Source organism: Podarcis erhardii (genome assembly GCF_964252035.2).
Source record: "Podarcis erhardii genome assembly, chromosome: 1".
Lineage (NCBI taxonomy): Eukaryota > Metazoa > Chordata > Lepidosauria > Squamata > Lacertidae > Podarcis > Podarcis erhardii.
Window position 1 is genome coordinate 84727590 of NC_138497.1, and position 12533 is coordinate 84740122.

At 44.0% G+C, this 12533-nt stretch overlaps 1 protein-coding gene across 1 annotated transcript; it reads left to right on the top strand.

Moving 5' to 3' along the window:
- Positions 1-1757: 1757 nt before the first annotated feature.
- Positions 1758-2735, top strand: LOC309351723 (olfactory receptor 5AP2-like; the record flags this gene model as incomplete). Its single annotated transcript, XM_081879555.1, has 1 exon — positions 1758-2735. One exon carries the CDS (start codon positions 1758-1760, stop codon positions 2733-2735), a length of 978 nt encoding a protein of 325 aa, XP_081735681.1.
- Between the last annotated feature and the right edge of the window lie 9798 nt (positions 2736-12533).

The following is a 12533-nucleotide window of genomic DNA, read 5'->3' on the forward strand; positions in this document are numbered from 1 at the left end:
GTGAGCTACGTGTTTGATAATGACCCATAGACAGACCTTCTTTGTGGAGGCTCCTGGTTCCGAAATTTGGTGGGTACCCACATTGCTGGCCTTTCATCTCCATCCAGGTGAGATCTTGATTGTTTGTTCAGGCATTTCAGCAAAAATGCTGATGTTTGTGGTATTTCTGTTGTGTGTTCTGGTGGGATTTCTGTAATATGTGGTTTTAAATTGAGAGTTGCTGTTATGCATTGTTTTTTAAACAGACAACTTTGCCTTAGTTTGGGTTTACACAATCATTGTGTGCACTGTTAGTTTTAAGTAAAAGCAATCCTGACCTTCAGCCTCTCTCTGCTACTCCTTGCCTCTCTGCATCTGCTGCCTGAGATGGCTGGCTCATTCTGTTGCTGTGCTTACTGGGAGGGAGAGGCAGTGGGGGGTGTCTGCACAATGCAGACACAGAAGCAGAAGTGCCACATTGACTCTGCTGTTGTGTTCACACTGCAGCAGCCTCCCCACCATCATACTCTTCCTCTCTCCCTTCCAGTAAGCACAGCAATGTGGCAGGTGGGAGGACAGGCATGTAGCACTCTCCACCAGGCCCCCCTGTCCTGGAGAAAAAAATTGCTGGAACACTTGTCTCCTCCCTTCCCCCCCCCTTTTTCCCCCTTTCTTTTTTTAATTTTGCATTCAAGATGCACATTTGTCTGAAACTTGAGGTACAAGTTCCTGGGAGGAATGCAATGTAGCACTATGGCAACTTTTTGTCAATGCAAGCACTTTTCAGCTCACCAGATGCAATGCTTCACCTCCCCTCAGAAGCTGCTCTGAGGGTTTTCCTGACACACTGCCCCCCAGCCATGCAGGGGATACCAGCGGGAAGAAGAGGAGGGAAAGATCCACTGTACTAGCAGAAGTCCTTGTGCAGACTTCCCATAGTGGGAACAGTTACTTTAGAGTAGAGATAGTGGGAACAGTTACTTTAGAGTAGAGATAGATGATAGATTAGATAGATGATAGATAGATAGATGATAGATGATAGATAGATAGATGATAAATGATAGATGATAGATTGATATAGAAGATAGATAGATAGATGATACATAGATAGATATTGATTTTATATAGTCAAACGTTTACGATAACCTATCAATAACCAATCATCAGATACAGATCTCTCACCATTATTCTATTGGACAATGCACATGAATGGAGCACTGGATAGAGTTCTAGAAACAAGGTATGATATCTCAAAGAGAGTCTCTCCAAAAGCCAACATATGGGGCAGATGGGTTTAAATAACCAGAGGAGGAGTTGATAAAAGTAAGGAATGGAAATCACTGTCAAATAATAATAATAATAATAATTTATTTATACCCTGCCCATAAAACACCCAGAATTTTATACAAAGCTTTATTAGAACCAACCCCCAGAATTATGGAGGCATACTGTGAGTAGAAACGTTGAAAGTGGATTATGTAGGTTGGGTGGGAATTGCACTGGAGGCTTCCTTTCCCCTGCCGAAATGAAGAGTTGAGTTATAGTTATGTTTCTATGTTTCTTCCACAGAAGATGGAGCATGTGCGTGGAAAAAAACCCTGTCCCCAGTAGCTATACTGATGTGAAGAGGCAAACACTGACCTTCATTGATTAACCAGATTGAATTTCCATCAGGAGGCCAACGGGGAGAAGAAGAGAGAGAGAGAGAAAGAGAGCCCACATCTACTCATCACAGATTTTAATTCCCCATAAACCGTATTAGTCAAGTCATTGCAAAAATGCCTGAGGGAAACGATAGCACCATAACTGAATTCATTCTCCTGGGACTAACAGACAGGCCAGAACTCCAAGGTGTTTTGTTTGTGGTGTTCCTGATCCTGTACTTGATCACAGTCATAGGGAATTTGGGCATGATCACACTGATTAGGGTTGATGCCCGACTGCACACTCCTATGTACTTCTTCCTCAGCCACCTGGCTTTCCTGGACTTCTCTTACTCCTCAGCCATCACCCCAAAGACACTAATAAACCTTTTGGTTGAGAACAAGGCCATCTCACTGAGTGGCTGTGCCGCTCAGATGTATAGCTTCATTGCATTTGGGACTACCGAGTGCTTCCTTCTGGCAGTGATGGCCTACGATAGGTATGTGGCAATCTGTAAACCCTTGCTCTATACCGTCATCATGTCCCGACAGCTCTGCCTGCAGCTCCTTGTCACTTCTTACCTTTGTGGCTTTGGGATTGCAATGATACACACAAGCTGCGCTTTCCGGCTGTCCTTCTGTCACTCCAACGTCATCAAGCACTTCTTCTGTGACGTGATTCCCCTCCTCAACATCTCCTGCACTGACACCAGAGTGAATGAGATCATTCTTTTTGCCTTCTGCATCTTCAATGGGCTCTTCATCACATTGGAGATATGCATTTCCTATATCTACATTGTCTCCGCCATCTTGAAAATCCGCTCCTCCGAAGGGCGGCGCAAAGCCTTCTCCACCTGCGCTTCTCACTTGGCCGTTGTCATAATGTTCTTCGGGACAGCGGTTTTTATGTACATGCGCCCCAGCTCGGACTCCTCACCAGACGAAGACAGGATTGTGTCAGTGTTTTATACCGTGGTGAATCCCATGCTGAACCCTTTGATCTACAGCCTGAGGAACAAGGAGGTGAAGGATGCCTTGAAAAGGGTGCTAAACAGGAAAAATGTGTTTTTCTCTTTGCAGAAAGATAAAAATGCACTTAAAACAACTGCTTAAAATGACCTGACTCCTTTTGGTACATTCTTTTTCACAGCTGTAGAAAAATGTTCGCAATACAAGTATGGTGGTTCTATAATGTTCTTACTAGAAGAACTTCAGGCCCTTTCTGCTTTATTACCTAGAGCCACTTCCTACAGTTATCAAAGATAATTCATGCAAAAGTGAAGCAAATGATGCTTCTGTTGTTAAAATGTGCAGCTGCAGAAGTGACAGATGATGGTGTGCATGTTTTAATGGCAAGCATATTTGTTGGAATCAGCCTCTTGACTTCATTCAGGACTCTTACTACTCCTGGCTTGGTCTCTCCACCTTTTTTTCCCTTTCTGCTTCTTTTTTTTTATAATAATATTTATTGAGTTTTACAAAAAAGGTTTACAAAAACAGAAAAAACACACAAACACAAAAAACAGAAACAAAAATTTAAAAAGAAAAATTAAAAATCACTTTTTCAAATATCATACCATTCATTAACTTATTTTCATGACTTCCTCACATCTCCCTTTTTTGTATTCCATTTGGAAATTTAATCAGCAAATTCATATCCTCTTATTTTACCCTTAATTATTTATCCTCACGAATTTTAACTTCTAATCATATTGCTAGAACCACTTCGTTTCATTTCAACATCATTTGCATTCAAAAATTTTGCAGTGTTTCTGTAAATACATTTTAAATTTCTTCCAGTCTTCTTCCACTGACTCTTCTCCCTGGTCTCGGATTCTGCCAGTCATTTCCACCATCTCCATATACTCCATCACTTGCATCTGCCAATCTTCTAGAGTGGGTACATCCTGTGTCTTCCAATGCTTTGCAATAAGAATTCTCGCTGCTGCTGTTGCATACATAAAGAAAGTTCTGTCCTTCTTTAACACCAGTTGGCCGACTATGCCCAGAAGGAAAGCCTCTGGTTTTTTAGGAAAAGTGTACCTGAGTACCTTTTTTAGTTCATTGTATATCATCTCCCAGAAGGCCTTAGTCCTTGGGCATGTCCACCAAAGGTGAAAGAATGTACCTTCAATTTCTTTACATTTCCAACATATAGGACATAACATCATGTTTGCAGACTGGGAGAAGTTATGGACCACCGGGATTAAATTCACGGCATGTAATGCCTTAAGAGAGAATATCATGAAAATGATGTATAGGTGGTACATGACCCCAGTCAAGCTTGCAAAGATTTATCATTTGCCCGATAATAAATGCTTTCCCTTTCTGCTTCTATCATTTTTACCGGACCAAGTAAGAGCTGTTCCAAATATTAGAAACGACGTGATCAACAACCTGGTGCTGTGCCAAAAAAAATTACTGTTGTGTAAATAAATAAATGATCAAAGGGGAAGTTATCAAAGGTTTGGTGTAGGGAACTGTGCTTTCCATCCTTTCCTTTCTTTCAGTGAAGAACCACAGCATTGCCCAATGGTTGAACTGTAAAGAAGAACAGGCTCTCCAGAAACAAATGACAGGGTTACGCTTGTTTGTTTGTTTGTTTGTTTGTTTGTTTGTTTGTTGTTTGTGTACCACCCTTCAGCCAAAGGTCACAGGGCAGTTTACAAAATAAAAACACAAAAATATGTATTATAGTGACAGATGAAAAGAATACCCCCCCCCCACACACACAGAGTTTAAAAGGCCATCAACTCCAAACTGGCAGAGAGACCATTTTCAAGCGCCCACATTATTAGGGATCTGGGGAGTTGCTACATGTAAGCATCCTCTCTGCAACAGCTGCACAGAGCCACAAAGGACCCATTCCAATCTGGTACCCAAGCCTGAATATACCAAGCCACAGCACTGTACCCGTTGACTCTTGATATACAGAAGCTAATAAATGCTTCATTCAAGAACCTGTTGTTTTAGCACCTTGCAGTTAACCATTGTTGTGATGCTATTAATTAGTTTCACTGAATTTATAGCAGCACTCTCCTTGAGCTTCCATGAACCATAGCTTTTAAAAATATATACTATATAAATCTCCTAGGTGACTGTATATTGGAGTAGCCAGGGACACAACAGTGAGTGATTCTGTGTGAAGAGAATCAGAACTTACAGGGTTAAATAGTTCTGAGTGACGTCTCACATTCTGAGGCGTGGCTATGTTCACATAAGGGAGTGTTTCTCTGTGTGTTTCCTTTCCTTTCGCTTTTGCGGAGAAGCGGAGAGAATGCCAGCTAATTCGCCGGGCTGAATTTACGATGTTATTCTACTCATTAAAAGCTATTAGAGATAAGAGAAAAGCTTGCTTTGCAGTCTGAGTCATTCCCACACAAGCAACAGTTTTTCCCACTGTGTAAACTCTGCTAAAAGGGCCAAAAAGGCTGGAGGAGGTTTTTACCGGCAAGGACAGCAGTGGCGCAGCTAAGAGTGCCAGACGCCATCTTGGCCCCATAGGTTATGGAAGTCAGCCAAGCTTTTGAAGCTGTTGCTGCGTTGTGCCAGTGTGTGGGGGAAGCCAGCTGAGAGGCTGGAGCCAGTGGGAGCTGTGCCTAACGTTTTGAGGCAAGGAGGAGCTCGCTGGGAGGATCTAATCTGCTGAACCGGGTGCCGGAGGAGCTACTGCTGTTACATGAGTACGCTGAGCCCCCGGGGAGAAGATGGCAGACGGCCAGGGGTCACATTCCGTCCCTTTTAAAAAATTAAATGGGAGAAATTGGCTGCAGTGGAGCTTTCAAGCGGAGCTGATGCTGGTGGGGGAGCAGCTATGGGATTTGGTCCACCCCGCACAAAATGCGGCTGGGAAAGCAGAGGCTGAAAGGGCTGCAGAGCAAAGTGAAGTTGAGAAGCGTGTGCTTGCTTTTTTGGCTGAAAATGTGGATGCTCATCTAGTGCCTGTTGTCCTGGATGCTAAAGGGCCAGAGGCCGCCTGCCTAGCACTCCAAGAGGCTTCTGAAGCTGGGGTGGGAAGCAAAGGCCAAGACGTGGCTGCATCTGAAAGGGAGAGGCAAGATGGCACTGGCTACATTCCTGAGAGCCAACACACAGCTGGGAGGAGCTGGGAGCCCCCACGGGGGGGCGAAGGGACTGTTGCTGGTGCTGTTGCTGGCAAGGCTGTTGCTGGTGCCTTTGCTGAGCCTGAGAGCTGCATGGATGCTGCAACATGTCCATGTGAGGTGCCAGGAGAGAGGCCAAGTGTTGGGAGCCCTTTACCCACCAGAGGGGGTGCAGGAAAACGTCCTGGGAGCCCTGTGAGAAGTGGGGGGGCAGAGAAGACCAAAGGCAAGTTTGTAAAGTTTTCCACTCGTCGCTGTTTTGTCTGCAAGTCTGTTGAACATCTGCGTCGATCCTGCCCGTGGAGAGCCAGAGAGGCCAGGCAGGATGTCTCCAAGGTCGCTTCCCATGGCAGTCAGCCAGGTTTCCATGGCAGCCAGTCCAGGAAAGGAGACCAGCGTGGGAATGCACAGGGAGGACGTGACAGAGTGGAGGACAGTCCTTATCACTTAACTGCCTCTATGGCAACGCTAAAGGCCAACTCCAGTGAGGGGAGAGTGCTGCGTTGGGTCATAGACTCTGGAGCCAGTCATCACCTAATGCCGCCACCTTGTGATGAAATGTGGAACTGCAGGGCTGTTTCAACTGGGAAAACAGTTGTATTTGCTGATGGGTCACAGAGACATTTAACCACTGTTGGAAATGTGTTTGTTTCTTTTTTGCAGACGGAGCTGGAGGTTTACGTTGTGCCTGGAATGAAACATTGTCTTTTATCTGTATCTTCTCTTTTGCAGGAAGGGTACAAGGTTGGCTTTGAAAATAATGTCTGTTCTATTTCCAGGGGTGGGAGGCAACTGGTCAGTGTTGCATGTCAGAACAACCTCTTTATTCTGGAGACACCTCTGGAGGGAAAGGGGGACACTGAGGAAGCACAGGCGAAGTGTGCAAACGTTCCACCTCATGATTCATGTGCCTATTTGTGGCACAGGAGAATGTCACATGGCTGTTGGGAAGGTATCCAGAAGTTGCCCCAGTACACAGTAGGGTGCAGGATAAAAGCATGTGACCAATCCCTAGATTGTAGGGCATGCAAAAGGGCAAAGGTAAAAGGGTGCAGTTATCCCAGGTTAGAGAGGGTAACCACAAAGCCTTTTGAGCTTGTGCACTCAGACCTTTTTGGCCCATGCCAGAGAGTCTGGGCGGGGCCAGATTTACGCTGACGCTGACAGATGATTTTACCCAGAACGCCTGGGTCTTCTCGCTGAAATGCAAAAGCGAGGCAGCGCAACTGATCAAAGATTGGGTTGCGGCAGTGGAACTACAGTTTTCCACCAAGGTGCAGGGGTTCAAGAGTGACCGAGGTGCAGAGTTCACTAGGTCTGCTCTGCAGAGTTTCTTCCGCCAGAAGGGAATACGTCACTGGTTGACGATTGCTACTTCTCCTCAGGAGATTGGTGTGGCGGAGCGTAGGAGCAAGGCACTAGCTCAAGCAGCTGACACTTTGCTGATTGACTCTGGTTTGCCTCCGAGTTTTGGGGGGGAGGCGATGAAGACGGCCAATTTCACGATGAACAGGTCCTACAATTCAGTGGTAGGTGACACCCCGTATTTCGTGCTCCATGGAAAGAAGCCTAAACTGCATTTCTTCCGTGTGTTTGGTTCACAAGCCTGGGTGCCTGTACCAAAGGCTCAACGAAAGAAGGGTGACCCGAGGTCCCGGAAAATGATCTTTTGTGGGTACAAGCCTGGGACAAAGGGGTGGAGGTTTGCATATCCAGATGGTGATCAGTCCAGAATTCTAGTCAGCAGAAATGCTGAGTTCTGTGAGCAGAATGGTTCGTCAAGGATCCATGCGATTCCTGACGTTCTCTCAGAATGTCTGTCTGATTCTGAGGAGGAGGGAGAGGCAGAAGCTGAACCTGTTGATGAGGACCAGGTCGCTGACCAGGGTCAAGAACGGGATTGGGCATCTCCACAGGTTGTTAAAAGAGAGCCCAAGAGTGAGCCTTCGTCTCCCGTTAGCAAAGTTCAGAAGGCCCGAAGACGCAGTAAGTCAGAGGGGGAGCCTTCTGGTACCAGTGAAACACTTGCTGGCCCCAGTGGGTCAGAGGGAGCACCTGAGACAGTGCTCAGACGTTCCGCACGCTTGATGAAGGGGGTACCACCTGAGAGGTTTCAGGTCACCAGCGCGTGGGTTGGTTTCGCACAGTGCGAACCTGAAAGTTTTGAGAAGGTTCAACAGTTGCCTAAGACAAAAGCCGGGAAGGGGCAAGAGGCAATGGGAAAGGAGTTGAACTCAAAGGGGTCTGTAGATGTGTCCTCACAGTTTCCCTCAGGATGCGAGACGAGAGGGGGTGTGAGGAGAATCAGAACTTACAGGGTTAAATAGTTCTGAGTGACGTCTCACATTCTGAGGCGTGGCTATGTTCACATAAGGGGGTGTTTCTCTGTGTGTTTCCTTTCCTTACGCTTTTGTGGAGAAGCAGAGAGAATGCCAGCTAATTCGCCAGGCTGAATTTACGATGTTATTCTACTCATTAAAAGCTATTGGAGATAAGAGAAAAGCCTGCTTTGCAGTCTGAGTCATTCCCACACAAGCAACAGTTTTTCCCGCTGTGTAAACTCTGCTAAGAGGGCCAAAGAGGCTGGAGGAGGTTTTTACCAGCAAGGACAGCAGTGGCGCAGCTAAGAAGAGTGCCAGACGCCATCTTGGCCCCATATTCTGCACCTTGAATTGTAGAGGAACACAATGAAATGTTATCATCATTGCAGCCAGACGATGGTAAAAGGGAAGATCTTGTGTTACTTTTTATGATGAAGGACTGCCACTGTTCTCTGAAGCTTTGGAGACAAGGAAAAAACTTTCATTCAACTGTAAGAAAACTGCGCATTGTATCATTGCTTTACACCTTTGGCACTTTCCATGGCATCTTCACCTCAGCAGAGATTGTGATCTCCTATGTGTACATCATCTCCACGATCTTGCATATTCGCTCTTCAGAAGGCAGACGCAAAGCCTTCTCTACCTGTGCCTCTCACCTCACAGCTGTCTTGATATTTTATGGAACCACAGTGTTCATGTATGTCCGACCAATTTCAAGCTACTCTCTGGGCCGAGACAAAGTGATCTCTGTGTTCTACACAGTGGTGATCCCCATGCTGAATCCCCTGATCTACAGCCTGAGGAATAAGGAGGTGAAGGATGTGCTAATGAGATTCTCAGGAAGGCTGAAGTTTTCTCAATAAGCAAATGTTGTACATGAACAGAAACCCTGGTTAGAATAGATTGTTTCATGCATCACTGGTACTCCTAACTGTGCAAAATTGAAATAAAACAAAAAAAAGTGTTTGTTTTTAACATTGGTATACTGTCCAATAACTAACATTCTCTGGGTGGCAAATATTACAGTTTGAAAAAAATGTAAGATGAGAATCAAGGGGGAAAGCAATGAATCCATATTTATAAATAAAAAAAATAGAAGAGATAAAATAACCAGCTGAAAACTATATAAAACAGCATTTAAAGGCACTAAAAGATTGTAAGAATTCAAAATACCTGGGAAAATAAAAAGGTATCAGCTGGTGCTGAAAGAGCAGGTGAGCCTCTCTGGAGAGTATATCCTGTAATCGGGGTACATTGCCAAAAGACCCTCTATTCAGTAACCACGTACTACAGCTCATTTAGTGGGGGGCAACCAGAAAAGGGTCTCTGAAGAGGGTCTCTGAAGTCCAGACAGGCATATATGGATGGTGGTAATAATTAAGTAAGCTGGCCCCAAACCATTTAGGGCTTTAAAGGTTAAAATCAGTAGACCTATTGAAATGAATGGGCAGGACTAAGTTAGGTTAATTGCAGTGAGGCGGCTCTGAGTAAAAAATAGTTGAATATCACTTGTTCAGATTTTATCAAATGCTGCATTGTGTAAGAAGGCACTACCAATGGTGACCCACTTCGTTGTGGGCCCTTGGGCACCCAGTTTAGTTGGATTATACAGAGCAAAGGAAACAGCAGCATAGGCAGATAGTTCATTTATGAAGCAGAAAACCCATTAAAAAATAAAAAAACTCACAAAACAGCTGTCAAGAAGACCAGGTCTCCAAAACTGGGATTCAGCTCCTTGCCAGTTTAGCAGGTGCCAATTGGACAGAACTGAAAAAGGCAACCGCTCCTGTAATTCAACCAGCCTAAGCCAGGAGACTCCCAGACTTTACCAAACAACCTCAAGACTCCAAAAAAGCAAAAGCTAAGAACCATACTCTTTGCCTTGAGAGCCTTGGGCCCACAAGGTTACTCAGTAGCAGTTTAACCAACAGGTCACTTAACTGGATCCACCACCATGGCTTTTCCCAAGAAACCACACCAGGATTGTAGAAGTAGATTTATTGAAATAATTAAAAGTGACAGCAAAAAAGACAGAACCTGTATGCCAGTGAGAAATATATTGTTAAAAAAATACTGTTTAGAGCTGCGGTTCCCAACATGGGGGACACACTCCACAGGTTGCCATCTTGAAGTGAAGAAATACATTTTGTTTCCAAACAAGGTTTGCCTAACTTGAATCCAAGCTCCCTTTTGGGTTGGAGAATGAAGAACAACATGCACCTTGCAGATTGTGAGTCTGCTCAATAGAAGTCACCAGAAATCAACAAGTTATGGAATATGAAAAAGTTATGGTAGCTTTTACCATTGTAAAATTTCGAGGCAGATGCTTCTTAGAACTTTTCTGTGGTATACAGAGGAACAAAGAGATCTAAGATAATGAACAAGTTCAGCAGTAACAGGTAGGATGGTCACCTCAAAATAAAGAACTAAATGCTATTTCTCTTCTGTTGCATTACAGACCTGAGCTTTCAGAATCAAGGTATATATCATAAGATACTTGGGGGACTGGGAGATGATTCCAGATTAACATTCAAACAACAGTACATTTGCAACAAGAATTAGAAACCAGGGTGTTCCTTCATTTTAGAGTCTACACCCCATAAACTAGCTATTCTGGGACAATGGAGTCTTCTGTCTGTTCATGGGAAAGACAAGCCCTGATCTTCACACCAGAGCAGAACAAGCTTCTAAAGACTGTTTTTCACTAATGAAGCCCCTTATCACTGATCCTGTTGCAGAGTGAAAGGTGAGCCTGCTCGCTTCATTTTCAGCGTATGTTATTTGAACTGCTGTAGTGCCATGACTAAAAAACTTGGTTCACATGTTACACTGAACAAAGGTAGAAGCTGACTTCACCACGAACAAGTATTTGTGTAAAAGTATTTGTTGATTTGTAGAAGAAGAAGAAGAGTTTGGATTGGATATCCTGCTTTATCACTACCCAAAGGAGTATTAAGGCGGCTAACATTCTCCTTTCCCTTCCTCCCCCACAACAAACACTCTGTGAGGTGAGTGGGGCTGAGAGACTTCAGAGAAGTGTGACTAGCCCAAGGTCACGCAGCAGCTGCATGTGGAGGAGCAGAGATGCGAACCCGGTTCACCAGATTACGAGTCCACCACTCTTAACCACTACACCACACTGGCTACTATGATTTATTATATATTATTATATAACTTATTATAATTTTTATTATTATGTATAACTCAGCTATTCTGTACACAGGTACACAAGCTGTACACTTGTTGAGAATTACATGCAAATAATTGTACACCTCAACTGTTGTGTACATGGGTACTACACAGACTGCATGGTCATTAAATGTGAGATGTAAACATCCCTTATGAAACCAAGTTATGAATCAGGAAGTCCCCAGTTCAAATCTCAACCTTCCTATGAAGTCACTAGGTGCAAACTACTGTCTGTCAACTGCAGTCGTCCACATCTGCAATATAAGAGATAATTATACCGACTTACCTTATGCAGTTGTTGTAACGATTATAAATAGACAGTTGTCAGGATTGTAGATAGATGATACAAATGCCATGGTAACGGTATGTTTTTTAAGCAGGTTGCCATTCTGTGGCTCTAACATCATCAGACACTTCTTCTGTGACTCTCCTCCCCTATTAACGCTGTCCTCCGACAGCCATGTCACGGAAATGATCATTTCCTCCCTCGCTGGCTTCACTACCGTTGGATCCTTGTTCATCATTGTCTTCTCTTACGTGTTCATTCTGGCTGCCATCCTGAAGATCCAATCAGCTCAAGGCAGACACAAGGCCTTCTCCACCTGGACCTCTCACCTTACAGCCGTCACGGTCTTCTACGGGACTCTGATATTCACATATCTGCGGCCCAATACAAGCTACTCATTGGGTCAGGACCAAGAGAAAGCTTCTGAGCATATGTACACATACCCCTCAAACGCTTTATCAGACAAGATGTTAAAAAACACACGCTTGCACACCTTTCTGTTGGCTTAGTAAAGGAATTTCCCTAATATGCACTTTGGAATTTTTGTTATGAGCCAACAACCTTTACTCGGGGGTTTAAAAGAATTTTGTAATTTAAATAGTAATAATCATGTAACAAAATAATCATAAAACAATAAATGGAACAACTCAAAAATCTTCCCTATGTGGGTTCCAATCTGAATTAACATAGACCTTGTACACTGCTGTGGATGACAAAAGCTAATCTATGCATGGCAAAACATATATGTTACCTCCATTGAGTTGTCTTCACTGAAATAACTAAAACATCCTTAGCCACCCAATTCTATTCAATTATGGCTCAATTAAAGCAATAGCCTTTTCTTTTACTACAAGTATTACATTAGTTCAGCTAAAGCAACTGTGCTATCACCACCTATTAGTTTGATTTGAATGGTCACTAGGTTTACCTTGTGTGTGTTTGCATTTAAATGCCACAAAAACAAATTTCATGGTCTTTTGGTTCTTCTGTTTGCACATATGTGTGTACCAGT